At 45.1% G+C, this 21,694-nt stretch overlaps 1 protein-coding gene across 1 annotated transcript in view; it reads right to left on the reverse strand.

The window, feature by feature from the left end:
- The window catches only part of camta1a (calmodulin binding transcription activator 1a), a 296,881-nt gene that overhangs the window by 56,308 nt on the left and 218,879 nt on the right, over positions 1–21,694 (reverse strand). Inside the window, exon 6 of the mRNA XM_039799528.1 lies at positions 7,484–7,555. Within this exon, the coding sequence (XP_039655462.1) occupies positions 7,484–7,555 (72 nt within the window). The remainder of the gene's footprint in view (positions 1–7,483; positions 7,556–21,694) is intronic.

Genomic DNA, 21,694 nt, shown 5'->3' on the forward strand with positions numbered 1-21,694 from the left:
GAATGAGAGCAAGCCAAAAAAAAAAGCGAGATTTTCACTCAAAACTTGCAGAGGGGAGAAAGCTCAGCAATCCTGGGGAGACTCAGTGGCAGAGAGAAATAAAGACCGTTAGAGCGGAGGGATGGGGGGTGGGGGTTAGGCCAGAACAAAAGGCAGAGGAAAAAGGAAAAGAAGGGGACATAAGGTGAAGACATAGATGAAAACAATCTTCATAACAGAGATTTTTATTGACAATTAGGAAAACAAATGGCATTGTTTTCATCCATAATAAAATTCCATTTGAGGCTCCCAGACCTTTACTATTCACTTCATCTAATAAATTGATTCAACCACTTTGGCCCAATACCTTATTTTTTATCTTATATCTTTTTTCACAAACAGTCCTTAGTCTCTTCATCCCTTAACCCACGGAGAAATCAGCCTGTCTCAGACCAGATGCAGCCAACACCCTCAATGAAAACCCCAAACGAAAATTGGCAATTATAGAAATTGCAATCTGCAATTGGTTTGTATGTTGATGAGTGGTAGCTGGTTAAAGGGGAATTGAGATCGATATCTGACTGAATGCAGAGTGAACGACTATATTACTACGGCTTTAATACCGACTCCCCTTTGCTCTTCTCCTCAGCCTTTAGCACACACATTAACTGTCGTCCCTCTTACCTCTATCCCTTCCTTCCCTGTCTCACCTTTCCCTCTATGACACATCCAAGTGATTGTGTCGGGATGTCAGCCCTCATCCACGGCTAATTGGGGCTCAGAGGAGTAATCAGGGCAGGACAAATCGGACAGTTCTGGTCATTAGCTGTGACCAGTGTTCTCCGGGAAGCTGGGAGATGCGTGCACACTTGTGCAATCACGCCCAAGCCTGCATAGTGACACGGGCAGATCTGTGGCTTGACATGAGTGGGGACACAGAGATTGGAACAGCACAGAACAGACGTAGTGTGGAGACATTGATCTCCTCTGCGTTCAAACACACACAGGCAAGGCATAAACACAAATAAGCCTGCTTGGTGACAGTATGCACATGGACTCTATTACTATCTAATATGGGAGAGGCAGCAAAAGACTTCTGGAGAGAAAACTCATTGAGTACAACACACAGGGTAATATCAATCCACGATCGAGGTCTGTCGCAATACTCTTCGACAAGCTTACAGTGTAAGAGCTATTTTAATCTCAATGCTTGCATTATTGGCAAGGGACTCAGAAATTTGATTCCTGCTCTGGGTAGGAAGCCAGTTGTCAGTGCTCTTTTGAGCTAGCCAGTGGAACAACAGCAGGAATAGTAGAATAACATGTAAAATAATGGTGTCAATAACAATCTAGGAAGTCACAAAATGTAAACATGTCGATGGCTGCTCCTTCTGAAAGTGGGGTGCATGACTCTGGAGCAGGATGAATGTCAATTCGCTTTACTGGCAGAGCCTTAACCTTTCAGGATAACTGAATTATTTAAGCACCATATACCTGTTGTGGGCCTCTGTTTCCCCATCTGGGCTAAGGCTGGTTAGGAGGCTGCATGAGTCTATGGCCATGCACGCCTCTTTGGCCGCAGAGTGAAAATGGCAAGACAAATGCAGTGGGGGATTTGTGATAATTGGCCGTGCTGGTGGGCTAGGCGACGGGCCTAGAGAAAAGGTCGCAGGCACTGAGAAACAGATCAGTCTGCCAGGAGGAGAAGAGTTTCTGTGTGCCTCTGGGGTTTAGCTCAACTTCTCTCACTTTCTTCATACGGGTAGAGAGTGCTCCAGTAGGGGCCATTAATTAAGCACCAGAGTAACCTTCAATTTGTTTAGAGGTCCGATGCCTCAGTGTCACTGTTTTGAGCAGAGACTAACTTAGAACTGATTCTATATTTTCTCTCTGAGTGGAAACAGAGGGTAGCAGAGGTGCTCAGAGGAATAGAAGAAAAGTGATAGCAGAGAGAGAGACACATTTGATTGTTTTAAAGTAGAGAGAATGGAGACGGTTGATGTCAGATGCACGGTTTCTGTGTGACTGCACACAAGGAGGAGGAGAAGCGAAGGAGATGAGGGGAGCCACGGGGACATGGCTCACACCCCAACATGCTCGTGAAGCAGCTGTTCTCCTCATGGCAGAGAGAGTGGGGGCCTGCCAGCAGCAGCATGCTGCTGAGAGCATCATGGTCTCCGACCATAGAGCAGAAACAGAACGTGAAAGCCTGACACACACACAAACACACACACACACACACACACACACACACACACACATATGAAAGCCTTTGCACAGTGCACGCTAACAGATATACAGACACACACTCGCACTGCATGCACTGCCACCCGTTCTCCTGCCTGTCCAGGGTTAAGGTTTTAAGCTGAACAGTAATGTCAGGTGATGGAGTCAAATTCATATGCTATATATCTGATCTCATACTCTGTGGAGGTGCATTTCCACTTGATACAAACAACAGCCTGCATAGCTAAAGGCAATTATATTTCTACTGCCTCCATTTGCCCTGGGGTTGTAGACAGCCAGTCAAAACCTCGCCAGGTTCTCCTGCCTCTCTACCCTCTCAGTGAAATCAACAGAACGGTGCCCAGGCTCATCCATGATTTATCTCAGTGAAATATTCATTATGTAGCCTTGCATAGTCTGGACGTATCTGATGGTGAATCTGGACCTGACAGCTCTGCTCCGTCATCACACATCACCTGAGCCTCTGTGAATCCGGCAGCTGTCTCCCAGTGCTCAACACAGAGGCAACTAAACTGATCCGAATGAATAGAGGACTCTGGTAGATATAAAGAATCCATCTGTCTGTCTTTAGCCTGCGGGCATGTGGCTCTGAGTCTGTAGCTACTATATCCTGCTTGTACACCTACCTATGATGGATCACTGCAGCAAAGGAGCCACTCAACTTTTCCCATTCAATTAGTTAGAGCGTGAGAGAGGCCTCTGGCCTGACTGGTGACGTGGTGGTGTGAGGCATGATGAGCACATGTGTTGGGCCCTGCACATGATCTGCTGACAGCACTGGCCAGGTGTATTGCTCTTTGGAGATTGGTGAGCCTATTATGAGAGGTGACTAGCATGGGTCTTCAAAAGGGCTGTGTTTTTTTTTTTTGGTTAAATCAGCAAAAAAGAAAAAGAAAAAAAAAAGACACCGGGTGAACAGTTAGAAAGGTTAGAACAGAGTATGTTTCAGCACCACGGACAGCACCGCAGAGCCTACACTGCTCAAGGTTCTCTTAAATCACAGTTATCATTCTGCCTGTCCAATTAAGTAACCTTTGAATTATTCCATAAATTAAAATAGCTGAAATACTGTCTAATAGTGCTGGAATGATCACAGGGACAACAGTGACAACTCATTTTCCAACATAACACTAATTCAAGTGGTTCCAAAGTCATTATACTCTGAAGGACTAATGTAATAAGAAAAATGTAACTGCAGTGAATGGTGATATTAATAATGTATTCATGGGAGACAGACACTAGAGCACAGTGGCCTAAGCTGGGGAAGGTAAGAGGGAGAAAGTGATAGCTGTGAAGAAACAAGGTCGTCAGCATTCCCTCCTGCCTTACTAGTCATTTAATTATTTCATCCCTCTCTCTTCCTCTTTAAAGTAGGAAAAGCGGGAAAGGCTATTGACCCCTTTCTGTGTTCGTGGCAGGCAGCAGGACAAATGAAGTTTCCCCTCGGACCCCCTCCGTATTAATATCATAATTATCCGCACCTCTGTGCCCCCGTCGGCCATCACAAACTCCACTGTCTGATTTGATGGAGAGGCACAGGCAGGGAATTACATTCGATTAGCACTAAACAAGAGAAGGGGGCATGGAGCAATGGAATCAATCAGTGCCACCAGGATAGGAGAGATCCTCATTGTCAATGAGTGTGTGTCTGTCTGTGTGCGTGTGTGTGTGTCATGACAGCTTGGGGATGGAAAGTCTGCGTCGAACTTAACTCTAGATGTATTTCTTTAAGTATCTGGTCATGCACACTCCAGCTGTAACTGACAGCATTTAAAGAGTACATACATACTGTTATGATGTTTATGATGATTTGGGGACTTTTTTACCAAATCCAATGAAATCTGAACTTTTTCTTGCTTCTGGGCAGCTCTTTGTCACAGCAGCAATTTGGATTCATTGTCTGCAACTCCAGATAACTGCAGCGGTACTTTTCTTCAGTCTCAGCCATTTGCGGGGATGGGCCAGACATTTTAAAGTGGTCTAATGCCATAGAGAGGTGGAGGTAGTGTGGTGGGGATGAGCAGATTGAGAGTGAGAGGTGAAAAGAACAAAAGAAAACGAATGGAGTGTAAGAGGACCCCCCTTGCAGGTCTTCATTCCTGTCCCCTGTCTCATTACCCAGGCTTTGACTCAATAAAGAGTGGATAAAGAGTGGATAAAGAGGCACACACCCACAGGCTAAACCCCCCTCCCTAAAAAACCTTTTACCAACCTCACTCTCTCTGTCTTTCTCGCCTTCTTGCACACACACAACGAAAAATACACACTGTCCCCTTTTTATTCTGCTGTATGTCTTTTTGTGGCTTCAAATCTTTAAATCTATCTTTCTCTCCAGCTCTCCCTTCAGTGTTTTTTTTAGCCTAACTTTTAAAAAGTTGTGTCCATCTCACTTGCTCTCTCTCAGTCATAGTCTGCCTCTACCCTCTCTGTCCTCTGTGTTCCCTTCCTGTCGCTGCTGTGTAATAAGAGTTATTTTCATCCCTGTCTCTCCGTGACTGTGGCTACTGGATGGCTGAATATTTACATTTTTCACTCACTGGTGACCTTTCCCTGTTGGCGCTCTGGGAGCTCCAGTCTCCTTGCTGTTCTGCTGTTGACAGACTACTGCCTGCAAATCTCATATGGACACAGCACATGGTACACAGGGAGTCAGGGGCAGAGGGATCAGAGACTGGAGAAAGGTGGAAAGAGAGAGAGAGAGAGAGAGAGAGAGAGAGAGAGAGAGAGAGAGAGAGAGAGAGAGAGAGAGAGAGAGAGAGACACAGAGACTGGTGTAACCGGGGCTGGCTGTCAGTGGCTTGAAGAGACAGGTGCTGAAGGTCTATCTGCATATGTAGAGATATGGACTGAAGTGTTCTAATCTTTTACCTCTGGTGTCATTGTGATTGTGGTTTCCTGTCAGCACAGATGGCCTGCAATAAACTGCCTGAGAAGAGATGTAAATATGGGGTTCCAGGAATGCTCAGTGTAAAAGAAAATACTTGTTGTAAATAGATGTCTTTTGTTGCGCAGCAGAAGGTCTTTTTTTTTGCTGTTGAATGAGTGGATGTGTTAGATGCACACCCGGGGCCTGTGAGTCATGCCAGGAGAGCTCCTGAGCAGTGTGAGAGAAGGAGAGGTGAAGGCCAAGGATTCACTAACCCAGTTGTTCTTAGCTAAACTTCTGCGGTAACAGGAAAGAAAAGTTGAGTCAGTGAACTACTCAAAGTTTGATGACTGTTTACGTGAGTATGCTGAAACTGGCAGAGAGACGATAAAAATGAGGGCTGTAGTTTTAAAAAGTGAGTGACCCCGTTTGACCCCCAGTTCTCTGAATTATTCCCCTTCTGTTTGTACGCTAGTTTTCATCCGCCAGTTGTGCTCCTTTAGGACTGAATTCAACTTTAAGGATACCCACATGTCCATGTGTAAGTTTTAAGAGTTGTCAATCGCTGCAAATGTCTTTTTTTTCTTTTTAATACTGTCTGTGAAAGTCCTTACTAACGCAATCCCATTGTAAGTGAAGGGAGACACCATCCACATTCCTTCTTCCTTCTGGGCTAAAATGCATTTTGAAGTTCAGCTGAAGCTAATATGAGGTTTCAGCAGTCAGATCAAGTGGGTATCTTCCAAATGTACAGTCTTCAGTATGAAAAGAAAGAATACAACAAAGGATGTAACTTTGGAAACCATGATTGATTGAGGTTTAGAATGCATTTTTTGCATATCACAAAGACTGTGGATTTGTCTACCATCAATTTCACTGAAATTATGTTAGGACCGGCTCTTTTCTTGGCAAATATAGACAGGAGGAATAATTACAGCAGCCAGTATTGCAAAGCACATATGGGAATGTCAGTATTGTATTAAGATAGACTTGAAACATATGTGAACCTATCCTTTAAGGGAGCTCCTAATACCACAACAAAATGACTCCAGAAAAATCAACGGAAGATTTCCCTGACAGTTTGCAAATGGAAGCAGATTAAAGATACTAAGCAGCAACAGTACAAGAGCTTCCTCTGATCATTCACCAAAGTCTAAACATATACAACTGTGTCTTGTGTTATTTCCAGAATCAGAATAATTTATTCCATATACCATTATTTCATTGTTTTTCTTGCTTTCATTACATAGACTTTTTTAATAATACACTCTACCTCTAATCATTTGGAAAATATATTTAAGTGAAAACAACCTGGGTGGCTTTGCTGATTGAACTCAGAAGAGAAAGTAAGAGACAGGCTTTTTGTCTGCTAGTGCTGTTATTACCGCCTGTGACACACAGCGCCAACACACAGAGCGAGAGAGAAATAAACTGTTGGGAACACTAATTATTTTGATTACTATTTAAGCATTGTTGAGGCCAGTTTTTCCCATTTGTCTTTTTCCCATCCGGTCTGCTCTCCTCTTTTGCTAACAGACATTGTTAAGGAGGGTTGGTTAGACTACAAATGAATGTGTCTTCTGGGTCTATTCAGGACAGCAGGGATGTTGTGACTCGACCATTCCTGTCTTCAGAAAATAGAACTTAATACAGAGAAATTGAACTGGCGGCATAGTAGCCAAAGTGTGCCTATCCCAAAGATTCTTTTTTCTCAACACGTTTTATACTACAATATGCGTAAGATATAAAACTATAAACTAGATAGATGGATCGATACAGAGATAGGTAGACACAAAAAGCAGCAGCTCCACACACCCCTATTCTCTGTGTGTGTGCTTTATGCTCCCTTAAAATTGTGTGTGTGAATGGTTGTACGTATCAGGCACCTTCCAACAATAATGGCTGCCATGCTAAATGAAAATGATGAGATGTATTGGTGAGGTGATCAAAGGACTATTTACAACCACTCTCAGCCTGCGGACTTGACGACCCACTGTAAGCACACTATACTGTAAGGGAACGTCTTCCATCACGCTTTTACTGCCCATCACTGCAGCTGTTAGACAGGGGAGATGGCAAAGCTTTTAGCAGACTGAGATACCGCCCTCGTGCTGGACGGCGTGTATGGGCAATGCCATCAGAAAAGTGAATGACTGGGAAAGATAAGGGAAATGGAGGCTTGGGAGAGAAAAGAGAAGAGAGTAAGGGAGGTGGCGGGGAGGGTTGGGGGAATAGGTTGATGTCTGCCTGCCGGCTGTCAAAGGGAAAGGCTTCGGTTAAATGGAAACTGATATCATGCAACTCATTCAAGTTCGTGTGGATAGGCTGGGGGAGTTTGAGAGTGAAACTAAAGTGTGGTGAACTGTAGAGGAGGAGAAGAGGAGTTCTTACCTGGAGCAGCCAGTAGCACCTACGGTGGAAGGTGGGGATAATGGAGGAGTGGACGTAGCAGCCATACAGACACTGGAAGGAAGCCAGACAGGAGAGGAAGAGAGAAAGAGGGACAGAAAGAGAGGACATTACACTACAGTAAAGTACAGACAATAGGCTGACCATGACAGCTGGGACCTTTGAACCCCTGACCTCTTCCCTCCCTACACTCCTTCCTAACTCCCACATGGACCTGCTGGCAGATGGTCAAGCCATTGTTCTCGGAAACAAAGACTGTGACCTGGAAAGAGAGAGTGAACGGGGCACTCAGCACTGTCCCAGCATCACCATATGACATTCCTTTCCTTCCCTCTCTTCCACTTTTCCACTGTCCTGCTTGGAGAGAGCCCCTGACAGAATGAATCAGGTGCTCCTTACCCCACCCCTCCCCCCCATCACCCCACAGGGCACCCGGCACATAACTAAAGCACGGTGTTATTAATATCCTTATCGTAAACAGATAATACTGTGCCTGGGGGCTCGTTACCGTAGAGAGACCTAGGCAGGGCTGATAACGCCTCCCGGTATCTGGCAGAGGGGCCAGGATACATTTTTCACCGGCAGGCAGCGGAGGCAAACGCAAGCAAGCACCGCGCATCGAGGAACAGGAGCAAGGCAGCACTTATCCTCCTCCCGTCTTCTCTCTTCCTCTATCCTTCTCTAGGAGACCCACGGCCCCGGCTCCCAGGTGACCCAGAGAGATGGCTAGCATGCTTTTGCTTGTTTACAGCATCAACAGCTAGAGTCTACAGCACTCTCTTCCCCACAAAACCTCAGCAGATAGGCAATAGGCTGAGATTTTGTGCGAAAGGTAGAGGGTAGGGTGGATTGCACTTAAGACAGGGAGCTTGGCTCTTACAGGAATAAATCAAACAAGCAGGTCGGGAGGGTTGAGCTTCACTACCAATCTACTTTGATATAACTGTTTGTTTAGATGACACAGCTTCGTTATTCAGAAACTGCGTATTCAATAAGTTAAAGCTCGTTCCCTTGGGCACTGTAGATGTGAATGGGTAGGCGGTAGGGAAAGGGTGCAGGAATGGGGGAAGGGAAGAGTGAGAGAGGGAGGTTGGCGGGGCATTGGGCCATTGGGCTACACTGCTTTGAGGACCATGTGATAAATAGGTGCCTTGAGATGTCTTATGTGCTCGTCTTGTTAAACTAAAACCTAGTTAAAAAGAGCAGGGCCTGCAGAGGAAGTCTGTATAAACACTCATTTGCCGACATCAAACCATCTGATTAATTATACCACAGTACCACTGCACAGCTACACAGACTGGGCACATGGTGAGAGACACAGTACATCGTTAAATAAAAGAAGAAGAAGCACATCACACAGTGTGTGGCTGTGTGTCAAACACATTCACAAATACAAAGATCCTTTGACCAATTCACAAACAACAAAAGTCACAGCCTCGACTCTTTCTCCAGGTGTTCCATTGTTCCAAACACAGCTATTGTGATTTCAAAACTACCGAACTCTGGGTGTGAGAGTTTGAGATAGTGAAAGCATGCAGACTTCCTCCTGTTCTTATTTTTTTTTGCTGTACTCTCATCCATTACAGCTGTCTGAAATAGGATGTATGCCTCCTCCCACTCCCATAGCTCTGCCATCCATTACTCCACGGTGGCAACGGACAGACGCTTCCTCCCACTCCCACAGTGCATTGAACATCACATTACTACAGTCAACTACAACTGCTAGCATCTGACACATTTCTACTGTGGAGTTTTGTAAGTATTTATGTCATAAACTGTACTTTTTCCTTTTCTCAGGGATTATACAGTTGTGATGCAATACGGCACATTGGCCTAAAAGGCATTAAACTGTTTATCCATTTCACTACAGTCATGTGTTGCAATACTTTTGTAAAAGGTGCTTACAAACAGAAATGCTGCAATTCTGTCTATTCAATATTTGACTTTAAATTCAAACAGCAACAATGATACAACCGTAACTCTGCATTTATTTTCACTGCACATAGAAAACGGCAAAAAAATGTATGCTGCTTATGTGCTTTATAAACTTGCTGACTTCTTAATTGTAATTACGCAAGTTTATTGATATATCATGGTTAATACTGCGCTAGCCTGAAGCGCTTTGCCCACTGAGAGTGGGCTGTGGTGGCTGTGTGCAGTTGGATGAGGCTATGGCATGCTCTTCACGATTGACAGGTGGGCCAGTGCAACAGGCCTCTGTGACTAGGGCGACTGGGGAGAGAATAAATTAGCCCCCAGGCTGCTTTCCTCTCCCTCTGTTTACTCCATTTCTCAACCACACAAAGCAGCGTGCCAGACAAACAAGCAGCTTAAAGCATAACACAACTGTTGCACCTGTCAGTACCGATATACAGTAGGCATCAAACACATATGCACACACACGTAAGCTTGTGTACCCTCACATTACACTCCCACCTACACATAAACACACACAGCGACACACACAGCGACACACACACACACACACACACACACACACACACACACACACACACACACACACACACACACACACACACACACACACACAACTACACCCACTCCTTAACACGGAAATATTCAAAGAAGCACAGACACATACTGTTACACGCACGCACACACCCATATGCACACATACACAGACAATCACAATAGAAAATGATAGAAAGGCTGGCCAAGGTACTTTTGAGAGCACAAGCACGCCCACATACACAAAGCTCATCAAACTCAAGCGCTTATCAGTAATTCAAGTCGCATATCTGTTACTGGTGTTTCTGCTGCTCTCTGCATGCTGAGCGTCTGGGTGACAAAGTGACGCGGCAGAACCATTATTTGCTGTCTTTGGGCTGTGACAGATGACAGCACATCACAGGGCAAGCAATTAAACCATAATTATACACACATACACACATATCCTCTCATTAAAAGTGCAGTTGCCGAGTGTGTAATTTTGAAGAGCTTTCGCACGCTGACACAGAAACAGTGAAATAAATACATAGGTGTGCCTAGTATGCACACATACATTCACACACACATGTGATTAGATTATTGGTTTACTGTTATGTTGGGGGTGCAAATGAGAACCATTGGAACAATAATTCTCAATAGTTTATAGAAGTATTCACAAGCAGCGCATCCATAATGTATTCATGTGCTGTCACTGCAGACAGCAGGAAAAAAGAGTTACAGCGACGTGTGTCCTCCAAAGTCAGACACTGATGCAGCAAATTCATTTGATGTTGTCACTCAAGCAAGCGGCCAAGGCGATGAAACTCTTTGCCCAATGAGAGGATATTATTCCCCCTCCCCTCACCGGTTGTTTAAGCGGTCCAGTGCGGAGCGGGATCACAGTGCAGACAGGGCAAGCAGGCCAGACAGCCCAGTGATAAACAGTTCAGCCTTAATAAAGCCTTCAGATACATAGGCAGGGCCACCACTGGTTACCTGTCCTGCCTCTCGAGGCCACCGCTGCCCCTGGCCTGCCTGTTGCCCTGGCGACACCTCACTTACATTCATCCATCATGGCTGACAGGTGTCAGGCACCGCTAGAGATGGGTTAGCAAAATGCAAAGTCTGCGGTGGCAAAACTGGCAAGCAGACACACAGTTATAGTGAGACTGAGAGAGAGGGGAAACTCTCTCATTAGACCATAATGATGTGTGAAGACAGTCCTAATCAGAGCATGGCACCTTATTTATGTTGGCAATTTGCTGTTTTCCTGCCATGATGCAAACGTCTTACTGTCAGAGGCTGCCACATATTTGTCTGTCTGTTAAGTCAACACGCATGCACGCACGCACGCACGCAAGCATGCACGCACGCAGCAATATGGCGCATGCATGGACAACATGCATTTGGTTAAAATCTCTCTTTCTTCCTGATTTTTTAAAAGACATTTCCCCTGTCCAGCTTCCAGTTTCCATCTATCATTATATCATCCAGCCAACTCTTTTAAGGATAGTTTTACTGTACCACTGACTTATGTATGACTCATGTGTCCTCCTGTGTTTCTATAGCCAACATTTGTTCTCACATATCATCACTCTGGATATGAATAATCTAAAGTCGGATCTCAAATAAATGATTCAGCTCTCGCTGTATGGAGTGACTTGCTCTGCACTATTATCTACAGAAGTTGTTGTCATGGACATCTACCTGGTAAAGTCACTTCTGGCTCACTGCTTCATTAGATGGAATGTATCATTTTCTGTGTGTGTACTTCTGTGCGTGTGCACGTTTGCATATGTCTGTTCACATGGATGCCTGGGGCAGGTGATTCAGCCCGGGGCACAGCGGCATAAATAGAGCTCACGCAGCAGCCAATCAGGCAGTACTATCAAACTCCATCCGTGGAGGGAGCGCAAAATCCATACTCAATAGAGATTCATGGACCATGCAAGATTCAAGCTACTCTGGCCATTGACAGCATCCATGATGACTATTGATTAACCAACGATTTCTGGCTCTATACAGACGTGATTAGATGACTTACTGCTAAAAAGTGCCACTTCCAGTTTGGAGGATGAGCTCATTTTCGACTGATATCGTAATGCTTTGCATTTCACCTGCTGTCTTTACAGTCAGCCATTCTGCTCTGCTCTCTTCCAATCGTTCAGCGGAATCAAATTATCTGTAGTGTCTGGTAGTGTGGCACTATGCCCAGAATGTCCATAATATACAGTATCTCTCTTGCATTTTGCATTCAGAGAGAAATGCACAGCTCATGTATGTTGCTGGCACAATGATTGTGGCTTTTATGCCAGCGAGTGCTTTCTCTATTAAGATTCTTCTTCTTTATACCCCTTTAAATAAGCCAGTACTTGTAAAGTTGTAACAGTATAATAATTCAGTGCATCTGACTTAAGCAACGGTTGATGAGACATTATACATAATAAATCAAAAGAGGCTTAGATTTATCTCCCCGGTTCTCTCCGTTGGACCAGCTGCAGCCTCTAAATCAGTCAAAACGGAGCGGGCTACAAAATGAATTGGCAGGCTGCACCCGAACTGAAGGAAAAAAATGAAAAACAAACCTAAATTCCTCAACAAAGCAAAACAAATGATGCTGTGGAAAAATGCATGTGTTATGGAAATGGCTGTCTCTAAAAATAGCATACTCATTGTAAAATAAACACAAACCGTTGATACACAGGCCCTGAAGAGGAGAATTAATTAGCCACGCTGGACGCGTAAACACAGCTATACATCAAGTTCAAAAGGGAAACAATAACAGGGCTGAGGCAGTTATAGAGTAACCCCTGACCGCTTGCCACACAAAAAGCCCTGATAGAGGAAAGAGAGGAAAGACATTTGAGGTAGTAGAACTGCGGTGATGAAATTGGGTATACGAGCCATATATTGGGCAGAGGGAGAAATGAAGAGTGGAATGAGAGACAAAGGACAAAGAAGAATAGAGACAGAAAGATAGACGAGGGGATGTGGGGTTTACAGCCGCGCATTTTGCACGTGCCAGAGGAAGCTCATGCACATGCCCATGCACGTCCGTCTCCCTGACTGAAGACACGGTGTCTGTTGATGCTAATGCTAGCCAGCTGGGCTCACGGCCAAAGGCATTAAGTGGAATCGAATTCCACCAAACTAGCTTTAATCAGCAGGTTTTTAAGGTTAGAATTACTCTCCCTCTCCTCCAGCCCGCTGGCCAAGGTTAAAGCAGACACAGACAGGGGCTGGGCTCAGCTAATGGGATGGAAGGGTGGCATGGGGCCTACGGCATGCCACCAACACACATACACACACACACACACACACACACACACACACACACACACACACACACACACACACACAAACAAATGACACACAAAGGCGCAAACACAGCAACACACTTTAGAGTATGCCAAGTCACACCTGCGAATAACAATAATGTGCATACGCCTACAGAAATTGAAATACAATTTAACGTGTGTGACGGACAAACACAAGCACACAAATATGACAGTGAGAGAATAATGCATCCAAACTTTGTGTGTTTATACAGTATGTATAGTTTTGCCTTTAGTTAATCGATTCCTTGACATCACAAGCTATACATAGGTTAAGAGTGAACTGCAGGCCATACATGCATAAATGTAAATGTATGGGCTTTATAGACTTAACTATCTGTGTCTGCATAAACAAATCTGACTGCTTATCAGATACCAATGCATGCATCCTATAATATTTCAGGTACCATGGTGCTTTTTCAAAATTGTTACTTTTAATTTATTTGGAGTATACATTCACATAACTAAACCTTGAGCAGTTCTCTGTTACTGCTCTGTTAGCACTGCAAAAGGCCTATTTACTTAAAGAAGTTACAAGACACAAAAAGAGAGGTGAAATAGGACGAGTGAATATATCAGTCTGTTTTTTAAACTTCACAACGAGCCAGTGGAGGCCTTGCTTTGACCTCAGCCTACAACAGTCAACACTTTGGTGCCTGTCAACAAAGAAAAGCTCTGGGAACCTGGCAGAGCTTCTGTCAGCTCCTCAAAAGGCAAACTGTGTGTCTATAGTACCCACACTATGAGCAGAGGCCTAAACAGCAATGGCAGTAGATGTTCTCTTCCCACTTTCTCTCACTCAGGCTTTCATTTATGTCCTTATCTTTCTCCTCTACTCAACTGACTTTGCTCGACACATAAGAAAGTGGCATTGCTTTGGAGATGTTGTGCAGATTAAATTAGCCTAAGTCAATTCTTTGTTTTTGAAATGCTAATAGGCTGTCTTGCTAATGTGTGTTTCGACTAGCTGCATCTCGAAAAAGCTTTAGTTAAAAGTCTATGTGATGAGATCAGTGAATTATCATAATGTGAGGGATGACAGGTTACAAATGGATGTTAAGTATATGTGTAAAAGGTAAAATGGAAAATGGAAACTAGTCATTATCTCAAGACACCACTTGCTTATCACCTAACCTTTGAGCTGGCCTCTAGATTGCATGTCTAGAATAGACATGTAAAAAAATGTCTATCAGTAAAGAGAGTAATGAGCATCTGTTTGCATTATGAGCCTGGGACTATCATCCACGACAGGCACTTCATTCCATTATCCATGGAGTAATGGATACAGCAATCAGGTTATCGTGCCACAGTTTAAAGACAAGGGGTCGGAGGTCAGGTTTTAGCTGTCATTTTTAGTGGGTGCAAAACAGCTGAGTCTAAGAAGACTTTCCCGTAGCTAGCGTCTCCATCGCACTAAGTAAAACCAAAATGCATGTGCTGGAGAATGGCCAAAGGGATATAACACAGAACATATGAATGCACCTATACATAGGATGGAAACAGGGACAGCGGGGGGAGAGAGTTGCACGTAGGAATGAAACTACGGTATGTACTAGGAGAGCGGTACAAAAAAAATCCCTCAAGAAAAAACATTTGATCTTTAAATATATTTTCCTTGACATTGTCCTCAAAAGCTAGGCTTCTATCCGGCCCTTAAGGCATGTCCCGTATTTAAAATCACATGGCGAGACTGCTGCTGCTTAATAAACATATATGGCATTGTTTGAGTCTCTGTGACCGCCCATTAACCTTCCCTTGTGTTAGCTGAGGTAAGGATAAAAGTGCCACTGTGTGGAGAAGGGGAGCATGTCCTCTGCATTAATGAGAGCAACCTACTGTTTTCCCCTAAAACACACACACACACACACACACACACACACTCACACACACACACGCGCGGCGGAGACCTGCTGAAGATGACATCACAGGCTCAGCCTCCCTGCCATGGGTTATGCCAGGCAGACATGCTGCCTAATTGTAAGAGAGAGCTCAGATTTGTAATGCTCCACAGTTCTGTTAGGGCTGATTAGCGGAGGCTCACGGCTTCTCCCCCTGCCGTGATCTATAGGCACTCCAAATTTCCAATATCTCCGGTGTGAGCAAGGAAGAGCTGAGAGAGACTGTAAATCATGACAAGTCCTACTGAGTGGAGGAGAGAAAAAAAGGAAGGATGGAGGGAAAGGGGAGGTGGGAGAGAGAGAGAGCGAGAGAGAGAGAGAGAGAGTGAGCACCGGAGAGAGATATTCAGCGTGTATGGAAACATGAAGGGGAAGAGGAATGGAGAAAATGATTGAGGGAACGAGGTGATGGGAGACGGAGTAGTGCACACATATAGAGGAGAGAGGAGCACACACATCAGGGAGACATGAGAGAGTTAGGGAGGGAAGAAGAGAAGAGAGGAGAGGAGATATGATTACCAAGAAAACAGCAAGAAAAAAATTCCCGCCGGGGAGAAAGAGACAGAGAGTGTGGAGCAGACAAAGAGGAAAAAGAGCATGGGGGGAAGAAAGGGAGTGGGAGGACAGAGAGACACACAGAGAGAGAGAGAGAGAAAGACAGAGAGAGAGGAGAGGATAGAATGAATGCTAACAGGGAGCCCAAACCCAGTACTGAGGCTTTATCCTTCACAGGCGGAGGAGCAACAATCGCAAACACATTTTCTCTCGCCCTGGCCCTAAGAGAGATAAAAAAGCAATTTGTATTCTATTCCTATTCAGCGTCGCTTGGCCTGTTTCTCTGCCTGCATATTTGTAAACACAGCTTTGTCAGAGCAGCTTAATCTTCCCAACACAAACACAGGCTACAGGAAGGAGGGGCGAGGAAGGGTGAGGAGGGAAGAACCGTGATGAGGGGAGAGGAGGGTAAAGGACCAGTGAAAAGGAGAGAAGAAAGGTGAGGAAGGGTAAGAGGGTGAGGATGGGAGGGGAGGTTTGTGGAGCAACAGAGGGTCATACATGAAGCTGGGCACGGCATCAGGTATCAGAAGTCGTTTCCGTCTCTGCTGCCACGGGATGCCACTGTGTGACGCACAAACGGCCACCACACACACACACACACACACACACACACACACACACACACACACACACACACACACACACACACACACACACACACACACACACACACACACACACACACACACACACACACACACACACACACCCCATTGGTTGACCCATTCTCCTCCTGTCGTTTCTAGCCACTGGCCTAAAGTCTAACAAGCCAGAATACTGACAGAAGCAAAAGAACAAGCATTCCTCATCGTATGGCCTGGTTGTGACAGATGGAAGAGGCGGGCCCTTGTGTTTCCTTAACTGTCCCCATGCTTCTATTTAGTGCTTATGCTGCACATTTAGCCTGTCATGGAGATTACAGGCATGCACTTCCAGGTATCAGGGGAACCAAAGTTCACGTTCTGTACAGGCCAAATCACACACAGCCATGTGGAAGGACAAACACATCACTGCGACCGACTATACATTAAGGCAGAGAGACTGAAATATAGGGAGGGAGAGAGAGAAAAAGAGGGGACTTGGAAGTGGCGATTGTCTGGGTGCACATTCGCTCACAGAGGCGTGAAATTAGGCAGAGCGACACCTGCCATTACGCATTGCATTAAAGCGCCCTAGGTTCACCCCACTCTTTGGCCTCCCATATCGCTCTGTAGCTTTCTCTCATACTCTCTCATTCTATTTCTCCATTCTTGGGAATCTCTTTATTATGGCCCACAGTGCCCAATTAAAGACTGATAGCTGCCCCATCCACTCCCAACACTGTGGGGAAGAATGGTGCTCCACTTCAGAGCATGGCAACAACCTTCATCAGCTTCTGTGTGCACTTTGCTTCTATCCCCAGTCTCCTCGCCTCTCCTCTGTCCCAATTTAGACAGCCCGGCTCAGCGGCGGGATTAGTAGGATTGAGAACAATGACAGAAATGACATTGATCACAGAGTTACTGTGGAAACAGTAGCAAGCTCACCCAGACGGTATATTCTGCATCTTATGTCATATACCCTGTGATGATAATAATAAGCCTAGTTGTGGAGCCATTTCTCTGTTAACACACATACCCTTGAGTTTGGGCCTATCATGGTTTATAAAAGGTCAACAGCATCCCACTGAAAACAAAAGTGTGTTCTGGAGCGGTCAGCTACATAAAGTAGATAACCAGAATGACTTAGTAAGGCACATACAGTATTGACAGAATGTTGCTCGAGTGCCATGTTCATTTTATACCTTGTTTATTGCTGCCATGATTTCAACAAGTGTTGACCCAGGGAAACATGTCCTTTTATTAATATTAATATTAATCGTCCTGTATTTCACTTTAGATGAGCATATAGCCAACAATCTTTTACTTTGCCAATGCTTATCCTTCTGACTGTATGTGTGCAGGGAGACAGAGAGCCCTGCAGACAGACACAAAGCCAAATGCACAAAAGACAGATTTGGAGAGACGGGGATTGCCACAACTAGACAGAGAGACAAGCAAAGCAAGACAGAGAGAGCCACAGACACACAGCAGGCAGATGGAAGAGCCTGAGAGCCCCCAGGCAGCCCTGTGATGAAGACAGTGGGGAAGGCAACTGAGGGAGTCCATGTTATGTTCGGATTGTGATGAGGAGAAGGAAGGGGGGGTGGTTGGTTATATGGGAGGGGTAGGCAGACAGACAAGAAAGAGGGAGTAGGAGAGAGAGAGAGAGAGAGAGAGAGAGAGAGATAGAGGGGAAAATCAGCCAGTGAGCCAAAAAGAGGGAAGGGAAAGCAAATGAAAAGTGACACTTTAATTCAGAGGGCTTCTTCTGCCTGAGTTATTATGAGATGTTTGTAAGCTGGCTTGTTCATGCATCTCCCCTGGCCTCGTGCCTGGCTCTCTCTCACTGAGGAGACCTGTGGCGCTAACCTGTCTTTATCTGAGCTGCACAGCAGGGGACAGCACTCTGCCACCATACTCTGCTTTGATCCTCCCACTTCCACCATGGGTGCCTCGCTGTCTTCACCCCCCGCCCCCCTCCAACATATTCCCTCCTCCACCATCGATCATACGCAAAAATGTCTCTATGTGTCCTTTTGCTGCTTTGATATGGCCAAAGCCCTCCATACTCCCTCCACTCTTAATTTATTTTGATTACTCTAATCTGGAAGAAAAAGGTTAGCTTTGGCTTCACAGAAAGAACACTTCTGGACACAGCGGTGCACTAGTGCTACATATGAAGATAACCACAGAGAGGAGAAAGAAACAGGGAAGATACAGTGAGCGCATGTGCATGAGAAAGAGATGTATAAAGAAATAGCAAGAGAGAGAGAAGCAGTGAGAATGAGAGGTCCATAGAAACAAGCAGAAAGAAAAATGAGACAGAGACTGAAGTGATTTGACATTCCGGCTGGGCAAAGCTTGGTGTTTGAAGATGGGAGCCTGACCAGGGTATGTGATTTCAACTGTAGGAGAGGGAAGGCCATGAGGGCTATTTTGGGCTGGGGCAGCAGCTAGGGAGCAGACAGATAAAGAAGACCGACAGATAAAGGAGGCAGACAAATAGAGGAAGGGAATCATAGGTGCACACAGATACATGGGCTAAAACGTACCTGAAGTACCAGACAGGTACAAACTGGCAGCCAAAATAGACAAGGATGAAGGAGGGGGCCCAAATGTAGAAAATTCGATCAGGCAGAGCGATACACACACACATATACAAATACAAGTACAGCCAGACAGACAAGAACATGGATAGGTGCACTGTATGAATACACAAAGGGGGTGTGATGAGAAATGTAAGGCAGAAAAGGAAAAAGAACCCAGAGCAAAGTCAAAGTGAGAATGAGAGCGAGAGAGAGGAAGAGAGAGAGAGACAGACACAGAGATGGTGGGTGGGGGGTTGTAAGTTGAAGTGGCGACAGGTCTCCAGAGGTTGTAATATATAGCATCGTTTCAATCTCTCAACAGCAACTACAGCCCTCCTTTTTCATATCCTTCCACAGTCTGAGGACAAAGAGATACTTCTGTCCTTCGGAGCAAAATCGGCATTCAAGATGATATAACGTGCTCATTTTTTGACATTATATCCCCAAATCTGGATGGTTATTTGTGGCTGGATGTGCTCTTCGTCCCCATTCTCTCTTGAATCTCAAGGTTACTAATGGTAAAGGATGGATATAAAATGCCAACGTCAAACGCGTTTCTATGTTTGTCTTGTACCGTTTTCCCACTCCCAGGGAAGTTCGAGACCGATGGTTGATTTATCAGCTGCATGCGCCATTAATCCTGCGACCGTGCATGCCTCCGCTGAATAATTGATCTCTGAGCTACTGTAACTAAATTCGTCAAAACAATGACACCCCACCTCCTTGTCTATTCCTTTACTTCCTCTTTACCTCTCTCCTCAACACCCCCTTCCCATGCCTTCGTAATACTCGGGTTGTTGTCAAACTAAAAAAACTAGTAGACTGTTTTCATAGTTTTTTTGCCCAGTAGAATTGGGGAAAGGAAGAGTTTGGATTATTTGGAGTGGTGTTTTATCACCACAGTTAGGTGTGTGACACTGGTGTTCAACCACCAGAGGGAGTTCCCCCCTGACTATGTATACAGGGATCTGGAGAGGAAGCCCGGCCACTTGCCCAAATACACAAAACAAAATATAAAGATGCAGTTGACAGGGTAATCTGACAATGCCAACACCTCCACTCTAGAGTCCTGGCAGCCAAGTGAGGGGAGCTGAGTGCAGCGGTGACCTCCTTAGGTGATCAGCTCTCAGCTCTCCGTCTAGACCTCAGCAAACAGCTGCTCGCTCTGAAGCAGAAGGGGAACAATGACCCTTAATTTATGTCCACACCCCTCCCTCCCTCCTCCCTCCTTCTGCCTCTGTCTCTTTGACTTGTTTTTGCATACTGCATTTAAAGTAATAAGTACAGTATCTCCTTGAATGCCACAGAGCTATAAATCAGTGGAAAATAGACCTGTCATCTTAGTAAACAATGCATGAGACCAGTTATCATTAAAAACAAAAGAGTTCTGGAGGAGATTTAGCCATGCATAAGGATGAGGACGGGACCAATGTACCAATCTCCTTGGCTCGCCCTAAGCCTCTGGTCTACTCTGGAGGTACACATACACATATACACACACACACGCCTGAGCAAACAGAAGTTATGCACGGGAACTGAATCCTGAAGACACTGAAAGGTGTTGAATTCCTCAGACCTCAATACACGGATAATGGCTTCACAAATAACAGTTTGATTATGATATTTATGCCGTATAATGACTTCTTATGACAAATAGCGTACGATCACGGAGTTATTCAATCACAACATGTTGGTCGAAGGGACATTACTTAGATTTAGGTCAGCGCTTGGAAAATGAGCTCCGCATTCGATTGCAGAGACGACATTGTTCAATGTCACGACAGTGCCATGAAAATGTAGCATCATTTGTTATGTAGTGCTATCAATGTTTATGACAGCCAATCCATCGTCAAGTAAGCTGTACGTCAACCTTTATGTCAGCTTTATGACACATGGATCGCAGGAAATGTCACGGAATGTCATCTCTATGTTCCCAGGCGCCAGCGCATATGTGACGGTTAACGGCCGGAGAGAAAATCACAGTCTTTAACACATGTTTGCAGAGCAGAGTTCAAATACCCTTCATGTTAATCAGGTGCCAGTGTTTCTGTGCCCTGTGTGTAAGGTGGCAGGAGGATGGCTCCCGGCTGAGATTTGCATGCAAAGCTGCATATCCTCCTTCCATAGCAGTGGCCCCTCAGGTGTAACCGAGTGGAGGTTCCTGGTGGCTCTCCGCCCTCTCCCTGCCTAAATAAGATTGGGCTGGAGTCCCTCTCATCTCTGTGTGCACACCACCCCTTCCTTTTCCAAAGGGAGCACATACACAGACACTGGAGTGAGATATAGAGGTCAGCAAGACATAGACTGGAAAAGAGAGACACAGAAAGAGAGGGAGAGACATAGCGAGACACTGAGTCTGGTCTTTAGTCAGGAGACTTGGACTACCATTTACCCAGCTGCTGATTTCATGACCCATGAAGAATTCTGCAGCCAGAGTTTTAGATGATTCCTCCTCTAGCTGATGATTACTGTAAAGTAGACAGCCTCATCCTAGAGCTAAACGTTACTCTAAAGATGCCACCAGAACGATTGCTACAACCCATCAGCTAAACCAAGCTGTATCCCTAAGTGATACTTGATGAGAGTGAAGATGACCGTACATCTGTGTATACAGTGCCTACAAACAGGCCTCCAGTTATAGTTGTGCTGTGCGGTAATAGGCTTCGGTGAGGCCCGTAAAGTGCTGCGACTGCATTTTTAGAGTGGGTAGATTTACAGTGCTACAGAGTTGGCAAAGGGGAATCTGGGAGTAGATGGAAAAAAAAAATCCATGTCTCAAGTCTTC

Source organism: Perca fluviatilis, chromosome 5, assembly GCF_010015445.1.
Source record: "Perca fluviatilis chromosome 5, GENO_Pfluv_1.0, whole genome shotgun sequence".
NCBI lineage: Eukaryota > Metazoa > Chordata > Actinopteri > Perciformes > Percidae > Perca > Perca fluviatilis.